Source organism: Poecile atricapillus, chromosome 3 (genome assembly GCF_030490865.1).
Source record: "Poecile atricapillus isolate bPoeAtr1 chromosome 3, bPoeAtr1.hap1, whole genome shotgun sequence".
Taxonomy (NCBI): Eukaryota; Metazoa; Chordata; class Aves; order Passeriformes; family Paridae; genus Poecile; species Poecile atricapillus.
Window position 1 is genome coordinate 81,918,777 of NC_081251.1, and position 14,262 is coordinate 81,933,038.

Genomic DNA, 14,262 nt, shown 5'->3' on the forward strand with positions numbered 1-14,262 from the left:
AGGGAAGGACTCCTCCTCCTCCACTGAGGAGCAGGATACACCTGTACTGCTGGATCACTGAGCTAATCGTGTCTGTGCTCATCCAGCCACCAAAACTCTTATTTCCATTGCTCAGGAATAGACCACATTTGGGAAAAAATTGTTTTCTGGATTCTTCTCAGCAAGAGGAAGAAAAGGTTTGCTCCAAAATATGCCAGTATATTTTTCAAATTATATTTTAAAAGTCCTCTTAGAAACAGGACATTGACTGATTTACAGATGACCAACCACTTCTCTACACTCTATAATATCTTCTTATAGGAAGAATTCTTATTAGGAGTGAACCAAAGAGGGGATTGTGGCCTGAAGAGAGCTTTGATCTTCTTTCAGCACTGCAGACATTGATAAGAAAATATGCTGACATCTCTGTCTGTGTAGGCTCACAAGTGCAACAGCTGGGAGTCACAACAAAAAGTGATTGAACACATAGCAATTAGAAGATGTGTTTGGTAATGCTTTTCTCCTGGTCAGTCATTGTCAGGAAAGACAATTGTTGTATTTGGTAACTCTTCCTTGTATGTTTAGTTCTAGCCTAGCAAGCATTACTAACATTATCTTTTGTATTCCTACCGGTGAGCTTCTCTTCAATCCATAAAATCCAACAGGAAAGAAGACAGGTTTTTCATAAGCATTGCCTGAGTTACACTTTGTGAAGTGCAGAATTCAAGCTATTTTCATGCTATGACAAGGTGCATGATCCACAAAACATTTAATGAATATTTATACATAGAAATGTGGTTAGTCATTGACTGAATTCCAGCCTGATTGAGCTCAAGGAATGGAATATTTCCACTAAGCATGTTTTAAGTCCAGACTACCAAATAATTTTTGAAACTAAAGGTTGGAAGAGAAACAGAATTATAACCAGTATAAATTCATTTTTACTTGCCAAAATGAAGACAAAAAACAAGAAGCAATCTTGAATGAACATGTGCAAAAGATCATGTTTGCAGCCTTTTGAATGCTAAAAAGGGTAAAATGCATGGACTGAAATATTACTCTGTGGATGACTTGGTTCATTCTCCATGTCATTCTGTTGTTCCTAATTCCTGAAGTCATTCACCTGTCCCTAATGAATGGTGACATTCATTGACAGTTTGATTACAAGATGCCACTGGAAGCCATTCCCATGATGCTAGCTGCTACTCCCTAGGTTCTAGGCTACAGAAAAGCAATACTGCCCACAAAACAGAAACTTCTCAATAGGAAGGCAGTGTGACTCCCTGGGCTGGAAAATTAATCCAAGCTTCCCCTCAGACCTGCACACATGACACATAGGGAGACTGATGATGAGAAACGAGCACAAGGAACACCCACTAGGTGAGCAAGTCTTCTTGTTTCCCAGAAGCCACCTGTAGTAGCAAAGGCCACTGGTTTACTGTGGCAAATAGGGCCTACTTCTTTTTTTGCATAGGACAATGAGATTCAAACCATAAAAAAACCCCCACAAAGTAACATTATATCACAGAAGGAATCTCATGACAAATGTGCATGCTCATTTCGACATGTATTTCCAAGAAAGCAAATTCCATACAATGGACAGCAAGATAATTTTCTCCACAGGACTGCATTATGTCAGCAATGTTCCTCTCCTTGGAACAAATATGAAACCCTCTCATATGCCTTGAAACATTAAAAACATCTTTGAACAGGCACAGAAAACAAAACCCTAATGTGCTGAACTTCAAACCTGAAGATCTTTCAGCCAACTGGGTCCTATTTCAGCAGGCTTCTTCCTCTGAAACCTATTTGCCAAACACAGTGTAGCTACCACCTAAGGCCAGATAAGGTGCCACTGAACTGCAGGCAGCTTTTGCCGTGGCTCAATTGGGCTGCACTGACCCCAGCAGACTGTTTTCCTCCTTACCCAAATGTGCCTCAGGCCCAGACAGACAAACTGCTTTCAAGAATCCTCTCATTAGGCACAACCCAGACCACCACTTACTTGTATGGGATGTGTTTGCTTCCATTGACAAGGGCAAGGATGACATTGCCCAGCGCAGGCAAGGAGAGACAAAGGCCAGAGCTTCCCTCGCGGTTTTTGCTGAGCACTTTCACACAGCTGCCCAGGTCAATAAGGTGCAAGCGGCTGCGACCTCCAGACACTGCCATAAACAAAGAAAGCAGACAGTTAGTGTGGGCCTCCAAAAGCAGCTTCCCAGGAAAGCAAAAGACTCACCATGACTCGTGAAGATGAAACAACCCAGGAGCCTTCCCTAATTCCTATTAGCAGACACGGCTGTAGGGGTCCTGCCAATGCACTGTCAGCCTTCATGGCTGTACACTGCTGTACATTGCTGCCTACTCTGCACCTGCTTAAAAATTGCTGAGTACTCAGTCCTGCAGGCTTAACTCACCAATGTGACTATATTTTTTTTAAATATAGCTCTATTAGCCTGTACCTGAGTTGGCTCTTTTTCTGGCTCTGTCACTACTGTTTTTCTGTCTGGAAAACTACAGGCTGGGAATTCCTACTTAGTAAGCAAGGATACTTCTCTTATTTTTCCCATCCTGAATACTGTATCTTAAGAAGACACTGTGGCATCTGTGGGGTGTTCAACTTTTCTTCAAGTCTATATACTTTCACAGGATCATTACAGCTAAGAAAAGTTTGCCAAGACATGGGTGATGGATTGTGACGTAGCACCTCTGTTTAAGAACAGTTTCTATAAAACCAGCAATAGATGTTTATGGGTTTTTTTCTTGTTTACTCTGCATCAACACAGTACTTCCAGAGTGAAAAGATGAAACACCAAGATTGATAGCATTTGTTCTATTTAAAAGTCTACGGTACCTTATGAATCCGGGATGGGAACTATGTAGACTTTAACAGAAGTGCTTCTAGCTCTCTACCATCTCAAGACAATTTCCTAGCTGAGTTTTTTGCATCTGATCTGGGACCATGCCTCCCCATTCTCAAGAGTTAGTTTAGAAGCAGTCTATAGGAAAAGGCAGATTTATTTTTAGGATCTTAACTCAATAGGTCTAAAATAGAACAGATTCACTAGATTGGAAGAGAGAGGTAGTATCAATATATGGGGGCACAAACACACCTTAAACAGCAGCAGAAATACTTTCACATCTGAGTTTACCTCTATGCAAGTTAATTCAAAGCCATTTTGACACAGGATCTCAACTTACACATTTGGTAAGAAAAAAGAGAGAAGATGAATGAAGACAGAAGACCTCCTATGGGATTTGTGACTAATATTCCAAAAGTGTATCCAGTATTGCTGTCAGCAATTGTTCAAATACAGTGACTTCTGCTGCTTTAAAGTCCTCTTAGTTCTTCAGCTCTATCAGGTGTTATGCAACACTGGACTTCCATGTATTCCTCTCACCAGAAAGTATCCACAGACACTAAGGGCTCCTGCACTGACTGCAGAAAATCAGGCTGCCTTGGGGAACCAGTAAGGCACCTGAACCTCTGATCATGGAGAACCTTTGTCTCCCCTCTAAGAGTCCTTAAAACCCTTAAAGAGTCCTGAGTCCTCTAACCACTATCCTCAGAAGTCTGGAATTCCTTACTTGAGTGTCTCCCAGTCATTTATTTAGAAAAACAAAGAAATGTATTTAATTGCTACTCCAAATGTCTGTAGGTGACTGTACTGAATCATATATAATAAATATTTCTGCTGCTAAGATTACCAGATGTCAGGGAAACAAACGAAAATGGAAGAAATCACTACCTTTCAAAAGCTGTCATATTGTTTCCACATACACTCCTATTACACAACTTGAGGAAATCCAGAATAAGGTAACTTAACAATTGTTTCTTTCTTATTTTATTTACATGTTGAAGTAATATTTTTAAGACTGTAGATCCACTTGATTAATCTGAAAATGAAGTTATTTGTTAGGCAAGTTATCCACTAATGTGCCTGGCTACTATAGAGAAAGAAGTGGAACATTTTAACACTTGTTTTGCCTATGGTCACAGAGACTTTGCAGAGCTGACAGCTGAAAAATGACAGTGATCCAGTTCTGCCACAATGTCATTTATTTCAATGGTGCTAAGCCTGCTTCATGACATTCCTGGTAATGAATCTAACAAGGAAGTAAGTACAGTACCAAAGCCTTATTCTAACAGTCATTTTTTACCAAAATCACACGTTAGCCAGCCCTTTAATCTCTTATCCCTTAGAAGCTGAGTTTCTTTTTTTTCCCCTTTCTTCCTATCCTTTTTTAATCCTGTTACTGGAATCTATATATCTCTACTATCTTCATGGGTTTTTTTCTCAGAAGTCCTTCATTACAGCAGGAGACTGTGATAATCACTAGGCGCCCTTTCTGAGCAGCTGGAATTCCCCCTCGTTCAATTATCAGTGGGATCTGACCCTGCCTAGCTTGTAAGGCCACTCAGATATGGGAACTTGAAGACAGGAGCGTGCTATGGCCACGAGACAAAGATATAACTAGAGGTAGTGGGCAAATTCTACTCTATTCTCAATTCTATTCTAATCCAACAGGATCGTGTCTTCTTTTTCTGAAATGATAACCATAAGAAAATAATGTTTTCCCTTTTAGTAACAGTATTTGAAAGTAGTAGAAAAGGACTGTGTACAGGTACTTTCGTGTAGTAAAAATTATGGAGCATTAAATAATTGCAATAATTATTCCCTCAAAATCAGCCATTTTATTCCTACAAACCAGTCTGTTTGAGTATTCACTGTCTTCCTTTCCACCACAGGGTGGTTAATTAATAAACCTTTAGATAATTGAGATTTCTGACTGCCAATTCCACAGGGGTTATTACTTAAATACATGCAAGCCGCATTTCCATTCAGAGCAACTTTCTGGTTTTTTCTCCTATAAGTACAGTCAATGCAAATTTCCTTCATTTAAACATTAGACATTAATACTGCAGTGGTGATCACCCACTACATATCATGCCTTGCAATCTATTCCTTATTACCAATAACCTATGCAGAGCCAGGAGATGAAACATATGCTGTTTCTGCAGAATTGCTTAAGCCCATAAATTTAAATAAGAAGATGTCTCTGGTGTCTTTCAAACAAACATTTAAAAAAATGATTATTAAAAAAAAAAATAAAGAATTTTGATGTCAGAGTTTTCTTTTTCAGTGAGGGTGTTTCCTATATTATACAAATCTTTTATCATTGGAATTTACTTACAAAAACCCCTCTCTGTATATCTTCAGTCATAAACAATTTGGGAGACTTGAAACAGAAGCCAATTATAATAAAAAAATATTAATGGTGTGAGGAAAAAGAAAGCTTTGAAAATTATAGAAACATAAAAGTACACATAGAAGCACCTTTTCCTCATTTAAAAGCGGGATATGGAAGTAAAGACACAAGCCAGTGAAAGCATACTTGGCAGAGGGAACAAGCCTATCTGAAAACTCCAGACCCTTTACAAAGAACCATAGGAGTCCTTTGTGCACACATAGTTGGGCCAGCAACTAAAATATCATGTATCTCCAAGAGTATAGTTTATGGGTTGTCAACATCAGCTTCCCAGTGTATGGATTTCCAGCATCAGCTTCCACACACACTGCCCTATTTAGGTGCCAAAGAACAGCTAATATAAGGGTGGAAAAGAATTCCAGTCACCACAATATTTTAATCCATGACCTCAGTGCTATCTGTGAAGATAATAATTAAGGCCAATTTGAAAAGCACGTGGTTTTTTTTCAGATGCAGAGGCCCGCACATGGCTGAGAGCTGTCAATGTCTCCACAAGAGCAACTAAAATGACAAGTTGTAGGAGACGCTTTTGGGGTGGATGGTCAGAGACACAGCAAAGACCTCTATAATCGAGTTAGGTGTTAGAAGTTTATTTCAGGGCATGGGATAGAGAGAGAGAGCCTGCTATGAGCCAGCAGATAGAGCTCAAAGCACGCTCAGAGAGAGCAATACAAAAGAGGGTAAAATACGAATACATGAGCTCAAGACTTAAGATTGCTAAGAAAGAGAGTAACAGAACAGAAGTGAGAGAGCTGGGGAAAAAGAGCATGTAGAAAGTGTAGAAAGAGTGAGGCAAGAGGGCTAAAAGAGTGTAGCAAGAGAGTAGCAAGAGAGAGACCAAGAGAGTGAACCCTCTTTCACAATTACTTATATAATCTACCCATTTGAATATTCTATTCCTTCACTAACCAATCTTTCTAAGTATACTAATACAGTAACATTTGTGTGCAACCTATAGAAATCGCTGTTTGTGCATATTTTTAGTTATCTCAGGGTCCTTCAGACCTTTCCTTATAAGGCTGGGATGAGGGGTCTCAGCTTGGTTTTATTGCAGGAAAGAATGTGTTCTGGCATACCAGCCAGGTTTCTTTGAATTATTCAAACCGTGCTATCATTTGTATTTCTTCCTTAGCCTTTCGGGCTAAAGAGTCATATTTATAATTTCTTTCTAATTCTACCTTCCCAACAACAAGTAATGGTAATAATGGCTTTTGGTGGGTCTTCACCAGGCACAGGGACAGCCTGCTTGTATGAATGGCCCCTCCCCATGGAGAACTCTGCTGATTTTCACCACTAAAGAATATTGTTTGAAGCCCCAGTTTCCAGGCATCCTTGAAGGAGACAGAGAGGAGCAAGACGACAGCTTACTTCCGCCTTTACCGCTCTTCTCCATGCGGTACTGGTAGATGTGCAGCGTGAAGAGCATGTGGGAGTTGCGGTGATCCTCCTCAGCGCAGTCCCGCTGGCTGCTGCGGCGGGAGGCGATGGCGGCGTCCAGGAAGAAGGCGGCCTTCTCTGCCGTAGGAGCACGGAGCTCACTCTGATTCTGAAGCTGCAGTTAACACCAGGGAGAAATGGCTGAGAAATTCCCAAACAGGTAACAACTTCCTGCAATCAACATACAGTGTGCATACACTGGCTTCTAATGGGACCAAAAAGGAGGAGGTTCCCAATGGAATGAGACCCTCCTGACACTGGCAGTGGTAGCAGCATGCCCTCCAGGAGCCCTCATAGCTAGAAGTGGGGAAAAAATTGTGGAAGACACGTCAATCCCAAACTCAACAGCTGGTGGAAAACAGCAGAGGCAGGGCTACGTGTTACCCTTCAGAAAGTGTTAGAAGGAAGCAGTCCACAGATAAATCTCAAAAATAACAGGACTGAACCTTGTGTCCTGCCCCATGGCATATGAGGAGCGGCCCAGAAGAGAAGCCTTCTCCTTGTTTCCTCATACCACAAGTTTATTACACACCTGCTCACCACAAGTTTATTACGCAGCTGCTCACAAGCCAGGGCAATCCATCAAATGGAACAAGGCAGGTAATGTACAAACATTCATATTTACTGGACCTCAATCCCTGTCACCAGCCTGCTCTTAACTCTCCTAAGTGACAGACAGCATAGGAGGGCAGATATTGTTAACCCCTCCTAACATTAGGGATGAATGTGTGTTTCATGGCACCTAAGACTAGGCTGTCTGTGCAAGGGACATATGACTGTGCAATCTGATGGCATTAGTTTTGGCAGTACATAGAACTGGCCTACAGCCCATAGGATAGATTTGTCTTGTCTGGCATAAAAACAGCAAGGAGCTCCCTGTTCATGGAGTTTGTTCCCCGGCTATATAGTAGCTGACAGCTGAGTTCTCCCAAAGACTGCTTCTGTTTTCACTTTGTGACCTTTATCCTTGAGGAGAGGATAAAGCTGAGGCTGTGCATAGGATTCAGTGACACAGCTGAAGTCTGAGCTCTCTCAGGAAAGAGGGAGTGGGTCAGGAAGGAGTTAGCAAGGCCAGCAGAAGGCAGGCCAGTCTGTGGGCTGATTCTGCTAATGTAAGCAACAAGAAAATGTGCATACTTGGAAAGGTCCAGTGACAGACAGTATGACATATGGTGATCACTCATTTGCTATACACACTGCTGATTCTGCATATCTGTATGGCTATAATATAATATCCTCCCTTCATCTGAGGATTTGGAGAACTCAGGTGTACGACACTTGACTCCAGAATGTCTTGTAAGCACACATAAAAAGACTTCTTTCCTTGCAATTTAATTCAATCTTTCACACTGCAGAGATACATAAATGTCTCATAGAGCTACCTCTTCTTCACTGATCTAAAATAATTCATTTTGTATATAGCTGTACTGTCTGTATCTGTTTGAAAATAAGCTACCATAATGGAATATTTTTTATTATTGCTATTGTGCTAAAATACCTTAGTAAAGAATTAATCTCTGAGGAGATGCTGATTGTGACATGGTTACGTAACACATGCAACATACATATGCAAATTCTTAACTGAGCCATCCATCACCCCAATGGGAACTACGCAGACTCAAGTCTCGCATATTTATTAGACTGCACCAGTTACTGGATACCAGAGGGTGAGATCTCTTGTGATACAGTAAGTATTTCATGAAATGCTGAAGTCAAGAGTTAAGTGAAAATAAGAACCCTAATTGTTATTTAAAATCAAAACACAACTTAATAGTCCTGAGGCAGAATGCAAAAGAATGGAAAATATAACCTAAGTATGCCTAAAAAGCTTAAACCACAAAGAGATAAGACACAAAATTTATTACTTGCTGTTTAAAATATCACAGTTCATGACTCGTGTGGATGTGAGTCATGATCTCTAGATGCTTGGAGATGGATACAGGATATATGACCCTGTAGGTCTGTTCCCTTCTCCCTCCATTCCCCATTCTGGAATAAGCAGGGCTCTGCAGGTTCTCGAGAGAAGCAGCCTTTGCCTTTCAAGCTGAAAGAATGTTTTCAAGCTCCAGCACCTTCTTTTGCTCCCTCTTCATCTACTCATACAAAAAGCAGATTTATTCCCTCACAAACAGCAAAATGAAAGAATAGGTCTCTTTTCCCCTCAAACCATGAGAGGAGGAAAAAAAAGGGCTGTTGAGAATTTCTTATAGTTACCCAGAAAACAGATGAACCAGTTACTCATTCCTGCTAAAACTCCAAACCTGAGAAGAGTTTGAATTTTTCTTGACTTGCCCAGCTCAGGAATTTACTTTTTGGCAGCAATTAATAAGTAGCAATTAATGATCCCTACAACACTGCCAATGCAAATGCTATAAATAATGCAGTTTATAAAAAAAATAAACAGCCATATTAATGGCCTAGAGCAATTTTTGCAGTACTGAAAATATTTTAGATTGTTATTTTTCAAAAGAGAGATTACACTTTTGGTTTTTTGGGGGTTTTTTTAAAGAATTAGGTGAATTTTTGTTTTCACTGAATGTTTTCACATTTTATTACAAACACAAGCTCTTACTCAGTATCAGATATATCAGAGGTACAAATATTTAGGCCAGGAGAGCAGATGGCCCTGCAGCTGCAGGTCATAAAGTTCTTCCATGTTTTAAAGTAAACACTTTCAAGTCTATAAACTTTATGCTCTGGGTAGTTCTTGAATTTGAACCATCTCAATAGCACCAGAAAAAAACAAAAAAAAGTCGTGTTACTTGTTTAGTGTAAAATTAATCTTGGATTCACCTGCATGCCACAAATGGGGTCTTCACAAAGGTAGACACCTGGGGACTGGCCATCTTGCAGGCTGCCTGTTGCCACTTCTGACAACAGGTCTCTCAGATTTTCTTCTTTCCCCCACACTTCCACTGCAGAAATCCGGACCGAGAAGCGTGCTCCTGTCTTCTCTTTGCGTTCATTAATCAACTTGAATAGCCACGAGATGGCACAAGGAATTATTCCAAGGTTTTGCATGGAATCATCCTTCCCAATCATGGTGTATGACTTCCCTGTCAGGAATGGGGGGATGAAGAAAATATAACATCATTCTCAGGACCTTGACAGCCTTCTGCTAAGAGAGAATTATCCTGCACAGCTTCATGAAAACAACTTCACTACAACAAGGACAGTCAGAAATGGGAAAATAAAGGCAGGTTGACAAATAGGACAGGGAAAATGCAGATGGAATCTTGAGCTTTTTTCAAAAATCATTACCTCAGGCATTCCCCTGACATCTCCCGTTCCCAAGGCAGGGTGCTGCAGGCCCCCACCTCGCAATGCTGCAGCAAGGTGATTGAATCATGGGGGGAATTGAGCAGAGCAGGAGTTCCATGGTCTCTAAAAGCCTCTACTTTCACTACTGTAAGTGTGGTGTTCTTTCAATACCATTTTACTTCAAAGGACTAAATTGTATTTCAAATGCTGGAGTTGAGATTGACATAAACCTGGTCCCAGATTCACACAGATTTTTATTTTTTCATTCAGAAAAAAATCCCCAAAACCAACCAGGTATATGTGATCACTTGGTGAAGAAGTGGTTCCACAGCAATTAAAATTTCAACTAGGTCAAAAACATCCCCTGGTTAGGTATTTTTTAACTCCACAATTATGACTCTGGCTTGTCTTTGCTGTAAAAGCTTGGTGATTAAGAATAGACACAGAGTACTATCTTAAACTGCTTTAGATGTCACTATATACAATGTTTTTGGGTAAGTTTTCTAAAGCTCGTAAATTTATAAGCCAAATGATAAAGGCATACATCCTTCCAGGCAAGTACTTGTGTCTTCTTTACCTTGTTTCATTTCTTATGTTGAATCTATGTGGAAAAAGATCAGTGAAAAAAATACTTCTATGCAATGTCTGTGTCAAGGTGTGGGTAGGTCCATAGTTTGTGGAATGGTGGTGGTGCGGTTAACAAAGCAACTGCAGAGACTCAACTCATGCTTCAGCAAAACCCCAGCTAGAATAGCTCTCTAAAGGACATGTAGCACTCGTGAGAGCCTGAGTTATAACCTGAGTTATCTGGTGGCTCCCTTTTCCATCTCATTTGGAATCTTGTGTTTGGCAGGTCACAGGGGGGTTAAATGTCTAAGAGCTCATCCTAGTGTCACTCCTGCCTGAAGGTCCAGAGGGGCCTTCTGGTGTAACTGGAACACCAGCCTGCTCCATTCATCGTACCAGACCTGCTTTCTCTCCAGGTTTTGTTGCCTGTAATTTGGGATAATCATGGCCTGATATAGCTTGATCTTCTTTACCACCTGCAAAACTGAATTATCCTTCTAAGTTATATATGTACATGTGTGGATCTTTGAGACAGTAAAGAATGGACATCATTGCACACATGCAATAAACCCCTCTTCAAGAAGTACTTCATTCACAGTACTGCCAAAGTACAATTAGATAAACATGAACAAAACATGTGGTTACTTTCAAAATCCAGTTATTTCAAAATAATAGTGTGTTAATGATGATGATTTGCCTTTTTATTGCCCTTCCATGAATACCTGACATGTTATTGAAGCATGTCCAAAGTGTGAACTTTGATCCATCAGTAACATTCAGTTAACCATTAGAATAAGATTTATTTGAGATACAGTAGGAAGAGGTCAGTAATGAGTGAATTGCCTAATCAGGGAATAGAGTATAAACCAAACTATTTGAGTGCCCAGTCACACTCCATAAAAGTATCATCACAAACATGAAGTACTTTAGTGAATACTCATAGTACACAGCTTGATCAGAGTGACATTTGGGCAAACCCTCAGCAACACCAAGCTCATTTGGAAAACTGTCAATCACTGTTGGACCATTCATTAATGACTGAAGACAGTGTAAGACAAAACTGCTATAATATTTAAGGTCTGAAATGAAGCAATAATTCAAAGGTAACTTCTGTTCCAAAGAGCATGCTGTCCAACATTTACACAATAAGAAAAGTGAATAAATGTGTAAGCAAGAAGTGAAGATGTAATACAAGATGATGCACAGATACTTCAAGATACATTTAATATACACAGACAAATGAAAGTTTGTTTTCCTTAACCTAACAGGCTAGCAATCCTGGGTTAAAAATATTTATATTGCTGCTTGAGTAGGGAAATTTAGCAATACCAACCAAGCTTGGCATGACCAAAGCAGAACACGCAGCCATCTGCCCCATTGACCACAGACTGGATCACCTCAGCCACAGTCCCAGCACATACTTCAGCCTGTCACAGGTATTGGGGAAAAAAAAAGAATGAAAAAAACAGTAAAGAAAGAAAGAAAACAAAAGCATTAACAATAATAAGGAAAATCATTATTTTCACCAGAAAGTGGTAGTAATGTCTTCCCTGCTCCAGATACCATGTTGAAGTGTCAAAAAATCTAATCCTGCTTGTCTCATTCATGTGACCTGTGCTGTTGATGGGAATGGCTTTACTTGTGCAAGCACATGAAGCAGGACTTTTGCTCTGGATCAAATAAGTTTCATTTGCTGATACATCAACATCCTTTGTGCGGTTAAAAAAAATACACATATTGTATGGGGATGTAGTTAGCTTGTTAGAACTGCCCATACAAAGGATTTTAAAATAAAATTTTAAAAGTTTTTTTAAAAAACGTTTTTTAAAAAGGATTTTAAAAGTTTTGATTAAAAAAAAATCCAACACTGAGGAATTTTTGCAGGGTCAATTATTCTCTCAATTATGGACTGAGTTCAATTCCACTAGCATGTGGGTAAGGGATGTAAAAGAAACAAACAGCCTCTTTGGAATTAGCTAGGTGACTTGCCATCATGAGTCTTCTCAGCTTTCTGCAGTAGTAGGCTCCATTCTGAAGACTGTAGCAGTATTTTAAGTACAACACAGAAATTTACCCCGGACATTCTTGGATTTAAAGTTCAAGCAGACTGAATGGTAAACAGTGCTCCTGCAGCAACTGCTTAACAGCGAATGAAACTCAATCGGAATTCACAGTTTAGGCCTTGATGAGAAGCACTTTGAATCTGACAACATATCAGGTAAATTCACCCTGGTTCATGGCTACTTCTAGACTATCTTTAAACCAGAAAATAAAATGGGCTAAGAAAGGGACTGTTCACAGGCCAGCTCTTGAACTGCATCCTGGCATTAGTCTGCAAGATGCTAACTGCTTGGACCAAGACTAGGTGAGGGAGTGACCTAATGATACAATTCTGGGACATTATTTTAGATGGCCCAGTGTTCTAGCTCTGTTTGATTTATGAATACAGAGCCAGCCTTACAAAATTGTAATTACAAAAAAAAAGTATTTTTTTGTAATTATACTTTGCAAATGTTACTTTACTCTTTTGCTGTCCTCATGACATTTGGGTAACAATAGTTCATCAACCAAAGTCTAATAAAAGAAGTTTAATAATAAGTTTCTAATAAGAAACTTGAATGCATACTCGTAAATAAAGACTTGTGGATTAAAATCCCCATCTTCTTATTGCAAACTGTACAATAGAACACTGTAAAAATAATCCTTGATCCCTTAGTTAATAGAGGACTATATTAGAGAACTGTAGTTCTGATCACACCTCTGTAAAGACCAAACAATAATATTTTATAATACAAAGTAAGTTGTTAATATTGAGGATTTGCTTATTGGGCACCATTTAACACATTTATTGAATGTATAATATTAGGAGAAATTATTTACAGTAAAGAATAAAGAAAACACACCTTTATTCAGCTAAAATTTAATAAACTAAATTCATTATTGATGATCAGGCAGATCAAATGCAGCCCTCATATAAGTCCACTGAAAGTACTACTGCTGCAGCAGAAGTCAATTTGTCTCTGGTGCATGCTGCTCCTTAGATAACTCTTCCAATCATACAGGGCCTACCTGTGATGCATCCTGAGGGAAAACTGCGTCAAACGCAAACATCTTGGGTGGAACCTGGCTGCCCCTTTTCTGGAAAGAATTCTGACCTCCGCAGGCCAATGGGTCATACAGTGTGATTTGCTTCTTACGGGGGTCAACTTTTAAGAAAGAGCTGGACTCAGACGTGTCTCTGGCAAGCGTGGAAGAAATGCGCACCATGACTTTGACCTGTCAGCAAACACACAAAAAGACGAGCACAATTCATTAGTCTGTTAGTTGTTCTGCAACTGGTATGTTGAGTGAATTTTCCAGCTACATTTGACCAAACCATATATGTTTGTTGTAGCTAGTGTCTCACTGGAAGTCAGTGAACATGCAGGAAGTATAAGGCAGAATTTGTCATAAACTACGGAGTGAATGAAGCCAGAACTCTCAATCCATTTCAACAAGCAACTTGTGTATTGAGAATTACAATGCACATCATGGTGTTTTAGTGTCAATGCTACTCAAGTACAATGAGGAAGTATTACATCACCTTGTCTTACCCTCAATATAAATTGAAAATTAACTGTACCCTGGTGGCCCAATTAAGAAAGCTGAAAGGTATTCTAGACTGCTAAGCTTTCAGAACTGCTGTGGTTTCTACCAAGCAGCCTGATCAATAAGAGCCCATAAAAGCCAAATCTATAATTTACACCT

General features: G+C 39.7%; 1 protein-coding gene across 1 annotated transcript in view; it reads right to left on the reverse strand.

Annotated features, from left to right (window-relative positions):
* Nucleotides 1–14,262, reverse strand: part of KIF26B (kinesin family member 26B) — a 276,267-nt gene that overhangs the window by 47,487 nt on the left and 214,518 nt on the right. Inside the window, exons 6-10 of the mRNA XM_058836915.1 lie at nucleotides 13,585–13,791; nucleotides 11,849–11,942; nucleotides 9,481–9,743; nucleotides 6,619–6,802; nucleotides 1,985–2,144 (exon numbers count right to left, since the gene is read on the reverse strand). Of these exons, the coding sequence (XP_058692898.1) occupies nucleotides 1,985–2,144; nucleotides 6,619–6,802; nucleotides 9,481–9,743; nucleotides 11,849–11,942; nucleotides 13,585–13,791 (908 nt within the window). The remainder of the gene's footprint in view (nucleotides 1–1,984; nucleotides 2,145–6,618; nucleotides 6,803–9,480; nucleotides 9,744–11,848; nucleotides 11,943–13,584; nucleotides 13,792–14,262) is intronic.